Raw genomic sequence first — 17654 nt, forward strand, 5'->3', positions numbered from 1 at the left:
ATTTCGTTCCATGCACGTGATGGCAACCCATGTGATATGTACAATCGGATGCTCTATTTGCCAGCTAGAACTGCTCGCTGAAGCTGAACTCGCCAAAAATCTGGGTCATCTCCTCTTCCAGAATATCGCGGAGTTTAACGCCGTCCCGAATACTGATCCACTCGCCGTCCAACAGGTCGAACCTCTTTGGGCCAGAGATCGGAGAGCTCAGCCATAATTGTTTATTAGGAGGCTGCTTGTTGAGCACGTACGAGCCTTGGGGGGTATTGAGGGTCAATATGCCAGCCTAAAGTTAGTCATATGGGCCTAGTTATACTTACACTTTCCTCGACGTCGGCGTCCGCGATGTTGTGCTCGTCGAAGAACCCGTCCAGATCGCAGTAGATGGATTCCAGCGTCTCGCTTGCACTTGTGTCGTACTGCTCCATTGTGAGGCTCCGCACGCTCTCCGGGATCTCTGCGCCATCGGTCCTGGCCGAGATGGAGTTGTAGCGGGCACTTTGGCATATTAGGGGCGCCATTTGCACAATGCGTCCGCGTACAGTTGGCCGAGCTGTCAAGACAACAGCCCTGGTCAGAAATCTCCCGGAACGGAGTAGTGTTCTTGCGTTTCTCATCAGCCTATTAAAATCAAGTTTTTCCAAAGATGCCAAAAAACAGTCGACCCGCCGATCGACGGCCACAGGTGCATAAAATGCCACTCTGATAACATGCAAAGTTTTTTGCTATCAGGTCTAAAAAGGGAAGGTCCACCATAGATCCTCTGAACAAGGTTATTGCAAACAGACCGCGGCTATGGAGCCAATAAAAAGCGTTTTCGGGCTTCGTTCGTCAACTGCAGCTCAATCTCCACATATCGTTTCTGCAACGTCAGCTTCGTTGCCGCCAAAGCATGTCCACCGATAAGAAGTCTCAGCACAGCCCTTTGACGATATGCACATTTTTAATTTCTTCGATAAGGTCTTTATATATAGACACCATTCAGTCTTATTGAGCATTTTGCACCATGGCCCCGAACGTTGACCCTGTCCGATCCACCGCCACGATCCTCTCGGTGGACCAAATGCACATCACCTCTGTTCTGTCCAACAGGTCGCAGAAAATCCTCGTGGACCACCCCGTCGACAAGGACGAGGCGGTCATTCTGGCCCTCGGTTACAAGCAGGAGTTCAAAAGAGAGTTTTCGCTTATCACCACGTTCGGAGTCTCGTTTTCGGTGCTCGGTCTGCTTCCCTCGATCGCGTCCACCTTGTGGTACTCGCTTGCCTACTCCGGCAACGCGGGCCTCACCTGGGCGTATCTGGTGGGCATGATCGGAGTCATGGCCGTTGCGTGCTCCATGGCCGAGATCTCAAGCGCATTCCCGACTTCTGGTGGACTCTACTATGCCACAGCTATGCTTGCTCCGCCAGGCTACAAAGCTGTGCTCTCCTGGTTTGTCGGCTGGTCCAATTACTTTGTGCAAGTGACGGGCGCTCCATCTGTGGCATACGGCTGTGCCAGCATGATTCTAGCGCTCAAGTCGCTCAATGACCCAGACTATTCTGCCACCAATTGGCAAACGTATCTGCTAACCTCGTGTCTGACGTTTTTCTGCTCCATCATCGCCTCGCTCCCTACCAAATGGATTGCCTGGATCAATTCCGGCTCCACCGCGCTCAACCTGCTCTTTTTGTTCATCTCTTTCGTTATTATCCTTGGCGGCAACACCAGAAGCGACCAGGGGCTTCCCAAGTTCAACAACAACGACGCAGCCTGGGGAATCACTAACTTCACTGAATGGCCGAACGGGATCTGTGTTCTGATGAGTTTTATGGCCGTGATCTGGACGATGTCTGGTTTCGACTCGCCATTCCACCTTGCTGAAGAGTGTAGCAACGCCCAGTTGGCCACTCCGCGGGCCATCGTGCTGACTGCGTCCGTGGGAGGCATTCTCGGGTTCGTTTTCCAGCTTGCCATGGCGTACACGATCGTTGACGTTGATGATGCAGTCAACGACGAATTGGGCCAGCCGTACGTTTCGTTTTTGGCGCAGATCATGACCAAAGAAAGAGTCATCACGCTGACCGCGTTCGCCATTGTTCTCTCTTTCACCATGGCCTTTTCCTGTATGATTGCCGCGTCCAGAGTGCTATTTTCGTACTCGAGAGACGGGTGTTTCCCGCTGTCTAGAGTTTGGTCGCACGTCAACACCACCACAAAGACTCCTGTCAACGCTGTGTGGGCCAACTGGTTCCTGGGCGAGCTGCTGCTACTACTCATGTTTGGCGGCGAAACGCCGATCGACGCCATTTTCTCCGTCGGAGCAATTGGCTCATTTATCTCCTTTACAGTGCCAACACTGCTCCGGATCACCTATGCCAGAAATACGTTCCAGAAGGGCCCGTGGCACCTGGGCGCATTTTCTATTCCTTCCGGTGTGGTGGCCGTGTGTTTTGTGACGCTCATGATCCCAATTCTGAACTTCCCGCAGTACAAAGGAGCTGATAACACCCCAGATATGATGAACTGGACGGTGCTGGTGTACTGGGGCTCGATGTTCCTGTGTATGGTGTGGTACGCCGTGTACGCTCACAAGGTCTACAAAGGGCCAAAGAGCAACCTCGACAAGGACCAGCTGGTCACGGACGATGAGGACAACGTCATCGAGGCGGTCACCTCAAAGGGCCAGGACGTGAGATACTACGGAGAAAAAGCGTGATTAATTTATTCCTCTATAATGCTCTAGATCGATTTATTCTTAGCCTGCTTTTTGTCAGTAGCTGGATCGTCCTGTTGTATGGAGCGTCTGTCCCTGCCTGTTCTGCCAGGCGCACAATATATCCGTTGATGTAGTCGATTTCCGTGTCTCTTAGAAACAAAGTATCCTGTCTCATGCTCGTGCTATTTTTTCCGTTCAATTTGCAACCTTTTTCAAGAATAAATTCCACCAGCCGCGACTCATCGAGTTCCGCGTGGCCTTCCAAAAACGGATACCGGACACGCAAAATTGCCATCGCCTCGTGGACCAGCCTGGTAAAAAACTCTTTAATCGACTCAATTCCGTCGATCTCGTAGTTCACACAGTCCAGAACAGCAGTGGTCGGGTTCATACAGCAGTTAACCATCAGTTTCGCGACCTGGTGCACAAGAAGATCCTCGTATGAGTATAAAGTGGTGCGCAGGTCGCTCTCCACTAGCGTTTTCACCACCGGATGGTCTGCCTCCTTGCCGTCGACCCTGGCGATCTTGAGATCTCCGTTTCCGGCATGGTTATAGTTAAACGTGCCTTCTTGGTCTCTGTTTTGGAAAACTCCATGCGTAATCACTCCTTGGTAGATAACGGGCCGTTCGGATGCCTGGGGCCACAAACTGGCGTACAGTTCCTCCAAAACACCCATACCGTTTTGAATAAGCATAATGTTGGTAGATGGCGAGATCTTTGGCAGCAAAGGCGTCAGTGACTTCACGGTATCAAAAGTCTTGACACTGACAATCAGAAAGTCAATGTGCTGGTCCGGAATGTCGTCAGCCTGACAAGCTCGCGCAATCTTGCAGTCTATCCGACGGCCCTGGTTGAAAAGCTGGGTGATTGTGAACGTGTTGCTGGTTTTCTTCAGCAAATCCAGCTTCTCTTTTCTCCTCACCAGAAAATTCACCGCATACCGTTTCGTCAGCGCAGAGGCCACCAACGTGCCAATTCCTCCTGCTCCCAAAATGTATACGTTGGACATGAGAGTGAAAAAAAATAATTTAATTAATTATGGCTAGAAGAGACACCTCCGAGCCGGAACAGGTTTCGTCGTCGCGGTCGTCCACAAAACACCGGAACCAGGTGCTCGCACAACAGCAAAAGGAGTTTTTGGCCAAGTACATTCACTCAAATGGGCCACAGGACTTTCCAGTCAAGGACCCCCTGGATTTCTCCAGCTGGACAGAGGAACAGCTACGCAAATACAGAGAGCTATATTTGAACCCTTCGCAGATAATCACCCCTGATGTGAAAACGCTCCAGGGCTACATGCTGGAAGGCTCAGAGCTGGGAGAGTCGTCTGAGTCCTACGCAAAAAACGAGCTCAGCAGTGGCACCAATATGTACGAATACCGGAACAGAGACGATCTCAGACACGCTGTCGAAGACCATTTCAACAACCAACTGACCGTGAAGGAGAGCGACGTGATAATGGGTTTCATCTACAGAGTCAAGAATGAGGACAAGAAGTTTAAGATGTATTTTGACAGACGAAACTAAACATTAGTCGAGATTTAGTCTCTGACGAGCTCTGAGCACCATTTCCCGTTTTTTCTGCTCAAAGTCCAGCCCCTCGAACTGGGCTGGCTTGCAATCCTGCTTCTTTATAGGCTGGCTTCCGATATATTGCGATTCACCTGTTTCGTGTGCTGCGAGTAGTCCGTTCAAGTAATTATCGATCGTGACGTGAACACTGCGGGTGCGTTCCAGATCACGGCGGATCACCGACGGCGGAAGATTCGGAGCGATCTGGGCCACACGCGCCACCATCTCGTCCGTCACACCTACGTCGTCACCCAGAAAGTACGCTATGAACACAAACGCAACGACTAGTGTCACCACCAGTGTGATTGTGCTGTTCATAGTAAATTCTGGAGATTAAATAACTACACCGAAAACCTTCCATAAAATGACTCTGTATAATGTATCACGTGACTGGACCACGTGATATTTTTATCTCTATAAGTTAGATGCACCTTATATTTTGGGCCTCTTGGGTGCGGGTTCCGGCGTTGTATCGCGCTCCGGCTGCGGAGTCGTGATGTCGATCACCTGCACTGAGTCTCCCGGTTTCCCGATCGACTCCGGTGCCGGCGTCGCGTCTGTGCTCAGCAGGTCTATAATGGAGCTTTGTTGACCGGTGTTCGCCGGAGCATTTGTGAGTTTGTGCTTACTCAGATATTCGCTCACGCTGTACGTTTCCACCTCGCCGACCAGCGAGTGTGTTATGTTGACGCTTGAAACAAATCCGTCGGCGCTCGAAACCATAAGGATCTGCCCGTCCGAGGACCAGCTGAGGTCTGTGATCACTGAGTAGTGGATGTTTGTGACTATGCCCAGCGCCTTGAGTCTTTGCGTGTCGTATATCACGACCGAGTCCTGCGTCGCCACGGCAAAAACCATGCGGTAGTCCAGTTTGAAAACACTTTTTTCGTTCTCCAGAAGCTTGTATAGCACCGGACTAAATTTGATGGCTATGGCCGGCTTTTTAAACCCAGGCAGATGTGCAACCGGAGGCTTGTTGAGGCCAAATCGCGTGTGTATATAAACAGTATTGATGTTTTCCTCAGACGCATCTGTTTTGAACACTCCACTAGAGCTGAACAATAGCATGCCGTCTGGAGAAAAAGTGAGTCGCCTGAAAAATGATTGGAGCGTTTCGTTGTGGTAGAGTTGCAGGCTTTTGTAGACAGGATTGGGCGAAGCCGGCATTACCGCTGGAAGCGGAGACGACGAGCGCGTTGCCGAAACCGCGATGGAATGCGAGGAAGACGTAGACGAATTTGAATGCGTCCTTTTGTGGCGGGGTGTTTGTAAAGGAGGGTCCATGTTGGAGCTTTCGGTGTTTTCTTTGAGGTTTTCCGTGGTGAGACTCTTGCTTGGCAGCTCTGCGCGAATGATTTTGTAGAAGGTGGTAGGAGAGAGAACCAAGTCTGCTCCTTTTTCTGACACAATCTTGTAGATATGGACAGATCTGTCTGCTGATTGAGAACAAATGTATTCGTTCCGAGGATCCCACGTGACACCCTGCACGTAGTGGTTATGTTCAGCAATCTGCTTGATCATAGCACCCGTGGCCACGCTGAATATACGCGTGATATTATCCATTGATCCGCAACAGATGTATTTGGAATCCGGCGACCACGAGATGTCGTAGATTTCCGAAAGCGTCGAGGATCTACACGATGTTTCCAAATACCAGCTCTCCTTCACATCGTCGTCTTCATTGCCGAATTCCTTAATAATTTTATCCGACAGGCACCATATCATTATTGTTCCGTCATCCGAAGCACTCGCTAGCATATCGCCAGAAGGATTGAATCTGACACAATTGACTGCTTGGGTGTGCTTGGTAAGCGAGCTCAGATATTCCACAGACTCTACTTTGGTCTCTGTATAGTTTACACGCCAGATTCGCACGTTGTTGTCTCCTCCCCCAGTAGCCACGCGTGCGCTACGGGTACCGGTCACGGGATTACTCGTTCGCTGGATATCCAGTGAGTAGATCGGGAGGTTGTTATCGTGCCAATGAAGAGTGTGGATGGCGGCCTCAATGGACATTATTAGTTATGGAGCCAACCTCTGTTTTGGAGTGTCGAGTTAAAAATTAATTTAATTCTCTATTTTTCTCTACCACAATGTATGTCAGTTCCTTAATTCTTTTGTACCGGAATATTAAAACTACAAATTAAAGAACTTCTTAAACTTGCGCCCAACGCCTGCTTTTTCGCTCTTTTGGGGCTTGGCATTGTCCGTGTGCTCTTCCTCCACGGGAAGCGTCACGGTGATTGAATTGTCCGTAGCGTTTTCGGCCGTGTTCGAGGGAACCTTCTTCTTGAAGCTGAAAATCCGTTTCTTCTCGCTCAGCTCATCAACGTTCTTTCTTGCCGACTTGCGTTGCTTGCTCAGCTCCGAGAGCTCACCCTTCTGCTCCTTGCGTAGTTCTTTCAGTTTTTTCTTCTCCTCTTTGTGCTGTGCTGCTTTCAATTTCTTTTCCTCCTTCGTATCCAGCTCTCCACGTAACGTGTGAGTTCTAAATCCAACTCCTGCAGCATTGGACTGGTAAGCTGGAGTTTCCGGAACTGGATTCACCGGTTTCTGAGTCAGAGACATCGTGCGGCCGTTTTGGCTCGACGACGAGTTCAGCAGTGTGTTCTTTAGTGTATCTGCATCCATCTCTGTCACACTTTCCGTGTCAAGCAGCGTGCTTGGACGATCTCCGTACACTTTCTGCATGGCAACTTGGTAAGCCTGCTGATACAGCTCTTCTGGAGTAGGTCTGTGGATAGGAGCGGCAGGAGCAGGAGGAGAAGAACTGTAGCGGGACTCAGATGGATCAGGGCCCAGGATTTTCACCTGCTTGCGCATAGACGAGGTATTTGAGGTGATGCTGTTGGCGCGTGGTGCAAATGCGGCAGGGGCCCTGAAGGCAGACCTCTGAGGAATCACAGGCGAGTTACCGGCTGTGCTCGACGCATACGATCGAATCTCCTCTGTGACTTTCTCGCTAACGTTATTTTTCACAGTATTAGGATTGGCCTCGTTGGCGTCAGAGTAGATGGATTGTCCATCTGAGTCGTCGTCAGGGGTAGGGTTCCTTAGGATTTTGCGTGCAGGCGAAAGACTGGTACGTGGATTGACCTTGGATTGGGTGAGCTGGCGGTATGTATGGGTCCTTGCGGATTCTGCAGACTCGTGCGTTTCAGGTTCAGACTGTCCGTGTTGTATCAGCTCGATTTTCTCGGGCTCTGTCGGTTCCTCTTGAATGTTTTCTAGCTCCTGGGTGTTCTTGGGCAGCGGCTCCTCTTCGTGATAGAATTCCTCATCAAATCCTTCTGCAATGCTTCCAAGATCGTTGTAGTTCTCCACAATACTAGGTTTCACGACTGTTGTTTTGACAATTTCAAAACCGTCCTTCTGCTCAATGGTGGTTTTCGTGATGGATCGAGTTCTGCCATCTGCGTCCTGCTCCTTGGTGGTCTTTACAATCGTGGTCGGCGTGCTGTGACGGTTCGAAGGCAATTTTTTCGTCGTGGTGGTCGTAGTGGTGGTGAAGCCAGTGGTGTATCTAGAGGAATTGGATGTCAAGGAATTAGTGCGGGAGTTGCCCAGCTTGAAACTGCTGGACGTAATACTGTTGGAACGGTAGACATTTGGATTATAGGAGCCGGATTGTAGAGAATTAGACCTTCTAACATATGAATCAGGAGCCCGAAAGGTGCGGGAGCTTAGCGACATTGTACGTTGGCCAGCGATCCTATGGTCTACCAGACTGGACGTAGAAGAGTGCTTGCGCAGAGCCGCAGATGCCGCTGCGTTAGACAGATTGTTCATTGAATTGCTCCGGGAGACATTCCCGGTAGCAAAATTAGCTGCCATATATGCAGCAGATGGCTGGCTCTGACTTTGGCTGGGAGGGCTGGAGTAGTAGTACACCCCTGAGTCTCTCGACTGACGGTTAGCAAGCAGGATTAGAAACACTTACCCTTCTGGAGGGCCTTCTGGAGAGCAAACGGTCAAGAACCATAATAAAAAAAAACAAGAAGTAGAAAGTATTGTTTTGTGTACCAGAGATGAAATTCGAGAACCTGCGGGCTGTGCAAAAATAAAATAAAATAAATTACAAAAGTACAATACATTAGCTGCTAAGCATGTTTGAACAAGTGAAGCCAAAATTGGAGGATTTGACCTCTGTCGGGGTCATTATACTTGAGCAGCTTGTTTCATGCATCACATGGTTCCTTCCTGAAAGTCTGATCAGTATTTTCACCTCAATGGTGAAGTTCATCTTCCGTCTCCACGCCTCGAGCAACCCACTGTACAATCGTTATCTCAAGGGCCGCAATTTAGAGACGGACAAGCTACTCGGCAAAATAGAGAGGCTGCGTGAAGCGCAATACTTTGAAGAACTGTGTGACATCCATGGATTCAAGGCTCAGAGCCACCTCGTCCAAACTAAAGACGGCTACCTGCTGACTGTGCACCGGCTTGACCCTCATGAGAACGGGTACCGTCCAAACGGTAAAATCGTTTACTTCCAACACGGCCTGTTGATGAACAGCGAAATCTGGGTGCTCATGGCCGATACTCGGCAGAACCTGCCGTTCCGGCTCTGTGAACTGGGCTATGATGTTTATCTCGGCAATAACAGAGGGAATAAGTACTCTGCGCGCCACGTTTCGCTTTCAGTGAACGATGCCGCGTTCTGGGATTTTTCAATCGACCAGTTTGCCCTATTTGACATTCCAGCTACGATAGACCATATTCTGGAGATAAATGGTGCTTCGCAATTGATCTACATTGGGTTCAGTCAGGGATGCTCACAAATTCTTGCCTCTATATCTGTCAACCATCCTCTAAATATGAAAATTAGCAAGCTTGTGCTGATTTCTCCCGCCACGACACCGAAGAAACTGTCCAATTGGCTCATCAATTCGATTGTGAATTTCCAGCCAGCGCTGATATACCTGCTTTTCGGCCGCAAAATCCTTCTGAAGTCGGTTTTCTTCTGGAAGGATATCACGTACCCACCGTTCTTCTCTAAACTGATCGACTTGTCGAACGAGATTCTGTTTGACTGGAAGTCTCTCAACATCGACCCAGTCCAGAAGTTTATCTGCTACTTTCACCTGTACTCGACAACGTCGGTGAAGAGTGTGGTCCATTGGTTCCAGATCATCAAATCCAAGCGGTTTCAGATGTACCAGGAATCTGAACTATTTCCTGCGTTTGAGTATCCAATACACACAAACATCAAGCTGTCGAAGATTCTGCTTATCTACGGCATGTCCGACTCGCTGGTGGACATTCAGCAGATGACCGAGCAGCTTCCTGAGTTTGAGGAGTACAACATATCTGTTCTGAACAATCAGGAAATGAAGCCTGAGCTCGTGGAGGTGGTAGACAACCAAAAGGTGGACGATACGATGAACAGCAGCGATGGAGAGAAGTTGCAGATCGTGGGCGTGGAAAACTACGAGCATCTGGACCTTGTGTGGGGCCAGAACATCGAGTATTATGTGATCAACAACGTGTTGGAGTTTTTGAGCGACTAAAGCTTCAATCTGTATTTCTGTGCATATTTCTCAATTCTTTCCTTTTTTGGCGGAGGTAGTTGTAGAAAAAAGCGTAATTCTGGAGCACCACGGCGATCCTGGTGGAGTGGAACGCCCAGTCCGGGCCGATTTGTGCAATGCTTGTTAGTTCAGGGACGAGATCTGGGAAAAGGCTGCTAAAATCCAGTTTTTGTGTCAAATTTGTAAAGGACGCACTGGAAGGTCTTCGCGGTCGCACGGCGGCTTTTTCTGGTTTGTGAGCACGCGTACGACGTTTTGTGCTGATTGGAATAAGAAGCGACGGGGACTTAGACAGTATGCTGATGGGGATGTCATGAGGGACCCCAGACTCGATATGCTTTCTGGCCTTTTTTTTGCTAGCTGGGATGTACGAAAGCGTGACGAGCTTTGAGTTCTTGAGCTCGCGGAGATAGTCGGGCAGCGACGAAGGATCCTGCGAGCGGAGCAGCCGCGAAGGCTCAGGATGAGCAGTACGATCCATCAGATATTAATTTGCATTGTGTGAGATGAAACCTTGTAGGCACGCGCATAGTATTGACAGAGAAGCTCGTTATGCTTCAAGATACGAGGTGTCCGTTTTTAGTCCGATATGTGGAGACCGGCGCAAGCAAGGGTTTCCCTAGTTTGAACAGATGCATGATTTCGAGTGCGACCGCGGCGGCTAGCCAAGGAATAGCAAGCATGCCGGGGCACGTAATCGGATACTCGGTTTAGGCAGGTGAGCGAAAACGCCATACATGACACATAAATTGTGCTGACAGGCATGGAGAACATGAGCGAATTGCCGGAACAGGAAGGCGGTACAACTGTCAAACAATAGTGGTTAATAAAGGTTTTAAGAAAAACCGTTACCAGGTAGGAATCTGACAATAGAAAACAAATTTCTTTTTCATCGGATTGGGTGAGATAATATCAAACTCTATTATCACGATAGTGTCTTCCTTCCCCCTGAAGTAAACCTGTTAATATATATAAAGGTTTTCCGCAAAAATTCTCATCCACCTTTATTCATGCTGTCACTAACGGAGTCAAAGGTTACGTTTCTTGCTCCGAAAAGCACCAACGTCTCCTCGTCGGTAGAACCCATGGTGCCGAAACTGGACTCGGTTTTGGCCAACAAGGTGCCTTCGGACTCGCTTTTTTCCAAGTCAGCTTTTTCCAAGTTTTTGCTCAACAAACACTGTCTAGAGAACCTTGAGTTCTACCAGTCGCTTCAGCTATTTATCGAAAACCATAATACTGATAGCAACGTGTGGAAGATACTCTACGAGGAGTACTTCGAGAACAACGCCTCAAGCGAGATCAATCTCCCTGGAGACTTGAAAGCTGGGCTTTCGGGGTCTACGATACCCGACATCAGTCTTTTGCAGAGATTTCTCTCCATAACGAAACATTATCTACACGACTCCTACCAGGAATTCACCAGACAGGTGATAGAAAAAATGTTTGTTACGGTAGAATCCTCGTCGGAAGAAGACGATACGTTGGAGCGGGACGAGACTAACGAGCACGCGCCCGGCAAAACACAGAGAAACCAAAGCTTCTCCTCTATCTCCTCCGCTAAGAGCGGCTCAGGGTCGTCCTGGGCAAAGTGGGGCAAGAAATTACGCTGGCGTAGAAGCTCTTCTGTCTCCGATTGACTGGGAGAGCTCCTCCATCACTGAACGTTGGTTCAGACTTACGATTTACGATTGCATAGACTGTGTACTACTAATATCTGTTAGACGGTTATTTCCCATGTGTGGCTCAGTATGGCTCGTGGCGTTTGTCTTACCCGGCCGAAGATTGTGGCTACAAATTTTCATTAATCATTCAATTAAGCATCATTATCCGTTGCCCTTTTTCACGTGGTTGTGATATATAACCATGTCTGGTTTCGTGAACCCCCAAGACTTCAGCAACATACAACAGGGCGCTTCCTCGTCAAATACGAATATGCCCGACGATACCCCGATGGCTCTATTAGAGCAACTTGTCTATGTAGACAACTTCATGAACAACGCTGACCAGAATGACCTCTCGGCCGAGCCTAATTTCGACGACCAGCTCAGCGTCGAGCTCGCTGCGTTTGCCGATGACTCGTTCATTTTCCCCGACGAGGAAAAACCAAAGTTGAAGATGGAGTATTCCAACAGCAACAATAACGACCAGTTCGACCATTTCGAGTCCTCTGACCGCGCCCAGGGTTCCATCCCTTCCACCATATCCGAGTTATTGCAAAGGCCCTACTCGCAGCTTCAAAACGGCCATGTGTCCGCCCCCTCCGCGCAGAAACCAGAACTGAGTTCTGAGTCCAGTCTCCCCAAAGTGACGGTGCCCCGCGGTGCGCAAAATACTCTGTCCGCTGCTGGCCTCTCCCAAACACAGATCGAGGCGCTTGCGACACTCATAGCCTACCACAAACCCGACATCATCCAACGTGAGAACTCATCTTCAGAGTCGAGCTCAGGATCTCGCAACGGCTCGGAGTCTGGCGCCCAGGTGTCGTCGTTCGAACCTCTGGAGGCCAGTTCCAGCTCGCACATCGTGCCCATGTCGTCGACCGTCTCGCCGGACGTGTATTCGTCTGAGCCTAAGGAGTACGTGGAAACAGACAAAAGAAGACGCAATACGGCGGCGTCTGCGCGTTTCAGGATCAAGAAGAAGCTGAAGGAGCAGGAGATGGAGAGAAAACTCAAAGAACTTACGGACCTATCGAGAAACCTCGAACTGAAAATACAGCAGCTTGAAATGGAAAACCGACTGCTCCGAAATCTGGTGGTGGAAAAAGGTAGTCAAAGAGACAGCGAGGAACTGGAGCGATTGCGCAAGAAGGCGCGGATCAGCGTAGATCAGGAAGGTTTCCCGAAGCCAAACTAGACCATACGGAAAAGCGACGATATGTATTTCAGGAAAATAAAAGCTAATGTTACCCGGAATCATTAATGAAATAAAATTAAACTATAGATAGACAGCAGAATGAAACCGGTTGTGTCGGTAAGTACTCCAGATTACGTCTTGCTAACAGGCAGTCTGGAAGCGCGTGGGCTTGCACACTGATCTCCGCTTTTGGGATAGTGATATTGTCTATTATCGGAGCGTTATTCTACAACAACCATGAGACCATGATGGGCTCGATCAACGATCCAGAAGACGGCAAGGCGTGAGTATTTTTCTGCAACCGTGCTTTACTAACAGCAGTGTGGCCAAGACGGTGTTTGGAGCAGTCGGTCTATACGTCCTGTTCTTCCTCTTTTGCGGATGCCAGCTCTGGGTGATGAAAAGACAGCAAAGCATACAGCTATGAAGCCATGCCGATTAGCAAAGCAAACAGTCTGGCGATATATACGAGATCTGTGACTAAAAGATTCTTACTTCTGTCCATACGAATTATTATTATATAAATCAGTGCCTGAATTTATCTTGTCTTGTCCGCAAAGTGCGAAATCATGTTTAATATTTTGAGAACGGCTATCCCGTCGACGCGGCAAGCTTTCCTGCGCCGACTCCATGTCGACACGCTTCCATTTCGCCGAGCGGCAGAGCCTCCAGGCCCTTCAGACCTCGTTTTGACCGACCCGTACCAGATCTATAGAGCCTATCTTGCCTCAGACCTTTTGCAGCCAGACGTGCACCAACACCGTGCTGCCTTGGAGTTCCAGAAGCTCTACTTCCGGCTCAAGGACTACGTTCCTGACGATAAGGAGCTACAGATGAACAATCTCGTGAGACAGCTGGAGATGCGGTACGACCAGCAGCACGCGGGGCTGCTATACCGCACTATCGGCTACAGACAAGTCTGGGGCGATCGCAAGGCCGAGAAGGAGCGCAAAGAGCTTGTGCGCGTGCTGAGCGATGAGGAAGAGCTGTACAACATTCCGGCTCCGCAGGGACTTTTGGTGAATGGAGAGGTTGGGTGCGGCAAGTCGATGCTGCTCAATATTTTTGCCGACTCGCTGCCTGTTGAGCGAAAGCTGCGCATCCACTACAATAACTTCATTTTGTGGGTGTACGCAGAGATCCATTCGATCTATGAGCGCCGCAAACGAGAGAGTCATAGCAAACACAGTTTTCTGTGGCTGGAAAACGAGTTCATTCTGCTCGAGGTGGCCTCGAAAATGATCCGCAACCACTATGTGTTGATGCTGGACGAGTTCATGCTGCCGGACCTGGCGTCGGCCAAAATCGTCAAGATTCTGTTCACGTATTTTTTCAAGCTTGGTGGAGTTTTGGTAGCAACCTCCAACAGACTGCCCGAGGAGTTGTACTCGACAGACTTCAACAAGACGCAGTTCCAGAGTTTCGAGCGCGTTCTTAAGATGCGCTGCCAGGTATTTGACATGAACAGCGACTGCGACTACCGGATGCAGCTGATTGACCGCGGTTCTCGGCCGCATCTTGTGGTGAAGGAGCACCCGGAGCACGAAAAAAAATGGCAAGAACTGGTGGACTCGGTGGTGACCGAGAAACCTACAGAAACGCATTTCCTCAGCTACGGCCGCTACATCCGTGTTCCTGCGCAGACAGACGGCGTTGCTGTGTTCAAGTTCGACGAGCTGTGCGGCGACTCGTACTACGGCCCTAGCGAATACATTTCTTTGGCTTCAAGGTTCCACACACTGGTGGTCGACCAAATACCCGTTTTGACGACGAAAAAAAGGAGCGAAGCCAGACGGTTCATCACGCTGCTCGACTCGCTGTACGAAGCACGCTGCAACGTGGTGTTCCGCATGGACGTTGAGCCGTCTCGTCTGTTCTTCCCGGATATGCGTCAAACAGACGACGGGCGGTCCAACAACCAGCAGATCCTCGAGGAAGAGATGTTTGCGCGGACACAGCTGTATTTGGAGAACCCGTACCGGCCGAACGTGCAGAGCTACGAGGAGGGTAAGAACGAGTTCACACAGAGCCAAGTGGAGACCAATTTCAAGGATATTGGCAAATTTACCGGTGAGGACGAGATGTTTGCATACAAGCGTGCAGTGAGCCGGATCTATGAGATGACATACGGTCGCCACTGGCGCACGGGACAGTGGCTTGGACCGCAGATGGTTCGGCCGTGGGAGAGAACAAAGTCGGAAGATGCTGCTGAGAGCACAAAAAAGACAGAGCCGGAGCCACCTAAACAGGCTCCCGTGTTCAATCAGCACCATTTCTGGTCGATGGGCAGCTGGAAAAACAAGAGCAGGTGGATCAAGGACGAATTGGCAAGACGGTGGATGGCGGAATGGAAGGAGTGATATAATAGAAATAATAATTATTTTTTGGCTCTATTAAATCTTATCTTTTTATGGAATACATCAAAATCACAAAGGTGGACGATGTTCTGCTGTTCCGACGTGGAGTCTCGCATAAAGGCACGCTGCATCTGACTACACACCACTTGATCTTTACCCTTCCGCCGTCTGCGTCCGGCATGAGAGAGCTGTGGTGCTGTTATCCAATGATCGAGAAGGTCGAGCTCAACAGAGGGTCGTCTCAATTATACCTATTGGACGCGGAAACACATCCGTCTCTGTGCAGAGGCGCATCGTTGAGGGTGCGATGTCGCGACTTTACGTATTTGGCGTTCGATTTTGCCGATCTGTCCCAGTGTCAGGACGTTTTTGAAAGCATCATGAAGTTGACGTGTATCGACGACATAGACAAAGTTTACGCATTTATCTACACGCCCATCAAGATCGAAGTTGCGTTTGACGGCTGGAATGACTACCAAGTGCGCAGTGAGTTCCAGAGACAGGGCCTGGACATGGTGGCGGGGCCGTGGCGACTGTCGTCGCTCAATAGCGACTATCGGCTTTGTCGAAGCTACCCGTCGCACACGGTGGTCCCGCGAAGCATCAGCGACACCATTCTCGCGCATTCCGTGAGTTTCCGGTCCAAGAATAGATTTCCAGCATTGACATACTACTACAGAAAGAACGGAGCGTGCATTGTGCGCAGTGCGCAACCATTGACCGGAATCAAGCAGAATCGGTCGTTGCAGGACGAAAAGCTGTTGACAGAGATCTTTGCGACAAACGGGCACCAAACAACGACAAATCTGATTGTCGACGCACGGCCAATGACTAATGCAATGGCCCAGGCCGCTCTGGGCGCCGGCACAGAGGTGATGGAAAATTATCCCAATTGCAAAAAAGTGTTTCTCAACATCGAAAATATTCACGTCATGAGAGAAAGCCTAAATAAAATAAAGGAGGTACTGAAAAACAGCGATGTGTCCACACAGCTGTACAGTCCTGAGCTGTTGATCAAATCGGGGTGGCTCGATCACATTTCAAATTTGCTCAAGGCTACAGACTTGCTCGTTAAATCGATCCACCTCAACGGAATGCATCTTATGCTACACTGTTCTGACGGCTGGGACAGAACGTCGCAGGTAGCGTCGCTGGTACAGCTCTGTCTTGACCCGTATTTCCGCACTATGGACGGATTTGTGGTTCTGGTAGAAAAAGACTGGTGTTCTTTTGGCCATCGTTTTAACGAGCGGTGCGGCCATCTGCAACGAGAAACTAAATTCTACAACTATGCGCAGAACACAAATTTCCAAAAAATCAAGCAGCTCAACCAGCATTTCAAGCATCATCAGAATACAAAGCTGGAAAGCCCCGTGTTCCAGCAGTTCCTCGACTGTGTGTACCAGCTACTACGCCAGCATCCAGAGAAGTTCGAGTTCAATGAGCGCTTTCTGCGCCGTCTCGTGTACCATCTGTACTCCTGTCAGTACGGAACGTTCCTGTACGACTGCGAGCGTGAGAAAAAGGAGCTACAGCTTGAAAGCAGGACACAGTCGGTGTGGAACTATTTCAAGAGCAGAAAGCGAGAATTCAGTAATCCTGGCTACCATGAGGAGCAGGAAATAATGTATCCGAACTATAACAACGTGCGGTTCTGGCACCAGCTGTTTGGCAAGAGCGACGAGGAGATGAATGGGTTTCTGAATGTAGGGAGGCCCCCGAAGGAAAAAGAGGTTCCGACTGCTCAGCAAGCTGAAGGTCTGGAAAAGATGGAAGTTGGCGAATCGTAGCCGACGCTAGAGCTTGGCAACCTCTGCTTTCCACACCATGCCGCACCATTTGCTGATCTCGATAGCCATCTCGCGACATTCCCTCACCGTTTCCAGATCCAGGCCTAGGTTCAGCGCGCCTTTCAGATGGCCCTTGAGTTGCGGGTTCACGTCCTGCGGGATAAGACACGATATCACAATCATAGACGTTTCCTGTGGAGTCAGCACGTCTGAAAATGACAGTAGCGGCGAATAGACATGCTGGATGGTATACGTCCATAGATCTGGATATGACGAGCTCATCTGGTTGATGACCCGGCCGCTTATCTTGCTGTAGATGGTTTTCCAGAACTTCATCCCCCGGTCCTGTTCTGCCTCGTAATCCGCAAACGATTCAATGGCCTGCCGTTTCACATCGCCGGTCGCACGCAGCGGTTTCGGAGTAGTCTCTCTCAAGATCATCAGAGAGTTGATCGCCTTGGGCAATCCACTCAACGCGGCCGTCTTGAGAATGCTCTCTCTGAATTTATCAGACAGCTTGAGCCCGGATTCGATCTCGTAGGGACAGCTGTTGATGTCGGCCGAGACAGATTCGATCGTTTGAGTCACACGGTGATACAGCTCCTCGGACGGCTTACCCAGCCCGTTATTCACGTGGAGAGCATAGTGGTACAATTTAGGGATCTCTTGGGGCTGGTTGCAAACGGTCAGCGTGACCGTGGCTATCAAGTACCACATATTGCCTAGTCGTGGGGCATTGGATAACTGTATTAATCGCTGCGGAGTGAGAATCATATATATTTTTTTATAAAAAAAATGTTTCACTATATGGGCTCTGTGCGGCAGTGAATCAACATTGGCC

General features: G+C 49.7%; 14 protein-coding genes across 14 annotated transcripts; 8 read left to right on the forward strand and 6 right to left on the reverse strand.

The window, feature by feature from the left end:
* Positions 1-64: 64 nt before the first annotated feature.
* Positions 65-428, reverse strand: HPODL_03451 (uncharacterized protein; the record flags this gene model as incomplete). The annotated part of the gene is made up of 2 exons (XM_014079762.1): positions 65-286; positions 321-428. 2 exons carry the CDS (start codon positions 426-428, stop codon positions 65-67), a joined length of 330 nt encoding a protein of 109 aa, XP_013935237.1.
* Positions 429-1006: 578 nt separating this feature from the next.
* Positions 1007-2701, forward strand: HPODL_03452 (putative polyamine transporter; the record flags this gene model as incomplete). The annotated part of the gene is made up of 1 exon (XM_014079763.1): positions 1007-2701. One exon carries the CDS (start codon positions 1007-1009, stop codon positions 2699-2701), a length of 1695 nt encoding a protein of 564 aa, XP_013935238.1.
* A 13-nt stretch (positions 2702-2714) lies between these two features.
* On the reverse strand, positions 2715-3695 carry HPODL_03453 (2-dehydropantoate 2-reductase; the record flags this gene model as incomplete). The annotated part of the gene is made up of 1 exon (XM_014079764.1): positions 2715-3695. One exon carries the CDS (start codon positions 3693-3695, stop codon positions 2715-2717), a length of 981 nt encoding a protein of 326 aa, XP_013935239.1.
* A 47-nt stretch (positions 3696-3742) lies between these two features.
* HPODL_03454 (Transcriptional regulatory protein SAP30) lies at positions 3743-4231 on the forward strand (the record flags this gene model as incomplete). The annotated part of the gene is made up of 1 exon (XM_014079765.1): positions 3743-4231. The coding sequence occupies one exon, from the start codon at positions 3743-3745 to the stop codon at positions 4229-4231; it is 489 nt and encodes a 162-aa protein (XP_013935240.1).
* A 3-nt stretch (positions 4232-4234) lies between these two features.
* On the reverse strand, positions 4235-4594 carry HPODL_05197 (putative membrane protein; the record flags this gene model as incomplete). Its single annotated transcript, XM_014079766.1, has 1 exon — positions 4235-4594. One exon carries the CDS (start codon positions 4592-4594, stop codon positions 4235-4237), a length of 360 nt encoding a protein of 119 aa, XP_013935241.1.
* A 114-nt stretch (positions 4595-4708) lies between these two features.
* HPODL_03455 (WD40 repeat-containing protein) lies at positions 4709-6292 on the reverse strand (the record flags this gene model as incomplete). The annotated part of the gene is made up of 1 exon (XM_014079767.1): positions 4709-6292. One exon carries the CDS (start codon positions 6290-6292, stop codon positions 4709-4711), a length of 1584 nt encoding a protein of 527 aa, XP_013935242.1.
* Positions 6293-6412: 120 nt separating this feature from the next.
* On the reverse strand, positions 6413-8258 carry HPODL_03456 (putative secreted protein; the record flags this gene model as incomplete). Its single annotated transcript, XM_014079768.1, has 2 exons — positions 6413-8182; positions 8217-8258. 2 exons carry the CDS (start codon positions 8256-8258, stop codon positions 6413-6415), a joined length of 1812 nt encoding a protein of 603 aa, XP_013935243.1.
* Positions 8259-8382: 124 nt separating this feature from the next.
* On the forward strand, positions 8383-9786 carry HPODL_03457 (Steryl ester hydrolase; the record flags this gene model as incomplete). Its single annotated transcript, XM_014079769.1, has 1 exon — positions 8383-9786. One exon carries the CDS (start codon positions 8383-8385, stop codon positions 9784-9786), a length of 1404 nt encoding a protein of 467 aa, XP_013935244.1.
* Positions 9787-10817: 1031 nt separating this feature from the next.
* Positions 10818-11447, forward strand: HPODL_03458 (uncharacterized protein; the record flags this gene model as incomplete). The annotated part of the gene is made up of 1 exon (XM_014079770.1): positions 10818-11447. One exon carries the CDS (start codon positions 10818-10820, stop codon positions 11445-11447), a length of 630 nt encoding a protein of 209 aa, XP_013935245.1.
* Positions 11448-11673: 226 nt separating this feature from the next.
* HPODL_03459 (Transcription factor zip1) lies at positions 11674-12666 on the forward strand (the record flags this gene model as incomplete). Its single annotated transcript, XM_014079771.1, has 1 exon — positions 11674-12666. One exon carries the CDS (start codon positions 11674-11676, stop codon positions 12664-12666), a length of 993 nt encoding a protein of 330 aa, XP_013935246.1.
* A 99-nt stretch (positions 12667-12765) lies between these two features.
* Positions 12766-13093, forward strand: HPODL_05198 (putative membrane protein; the record flags this gene model as incomplete). Its single annotated transcript, XM_014079772.1, has 3 exons — positions 12766-12783; positions 12819-12949; positions 12988-13093. The coding sequence occupies 3 exons, from the start codon at positions 12766-12768 to the stop codon at positions 13091-13093; spliced, it is 255 nt and encodes an 84-aa protein (XP_013935247.1).
* Positions 13094-13235: 142 nt separating this feature from the next.
* HPODL_03460 (ATPase) lies at positions 13236-15026 on the forward strand (the record flags this gene model as incomplete). The annotated part of the gene is made up of 1 exon (XM_014079773.1): positions 13236-15026. One exon carries the CDS (start codon positions 13236-13238, stop codon positions 15024-15026), a length of 1791 nt encoding a protein of 596 aa, XP_013935248.1.
* Positions 15027-15076: 50 nt separating this feature from the next.
* HPODL_03461 (Phosphoinositide 3-phosphatase) lies at positions 15077-16813 on the forward strand (the record flags this gene model as incomplete). Its single annotated transcript, XM_014079774.1, has 1 exon — positions 15077-16813. The coding sequence occupies one exon, from the start codon at positions 15077-15079 to the stop codon at positions 16811-16813; it is 1737 nt and encodes a 578-aa protein (XP_013935249.1).
* A 6-nt stretch (positions 16814-16819) lies between these two features.
* On the reverse strand, positions 16820-17587 carry HPODL_03462 (uncharacterized protein; the record flags this gene model as incomplete). The annotated part of the gene is made up of 1 exon (XM_014079775.1): positions 16820-17587. The coding sequence occupies one exon, from the start codon at positions 17585-17587 to the stop codon at positions 16820-16822; it is 768 nt and encodes a 255-aa protein (XP_013935250.1).
* Positions 17588-17654: the final 67 nt, after the last annotated feature.

This window comes from Ogataea parapolymorpha, chromosome IV (genome assembly GCF_000187245.1).
Source record: "Ogataea parapolymorpha DL-1 chromosome IV, whole genome shotgun sequence".
Taxonomy (NCBI): Eukaryota; Fungi; Ascomycota; class Pichiomycetes; order Pichiales; family Pichiaceae; genus Ogataea; species Ogataea parapolymorpha.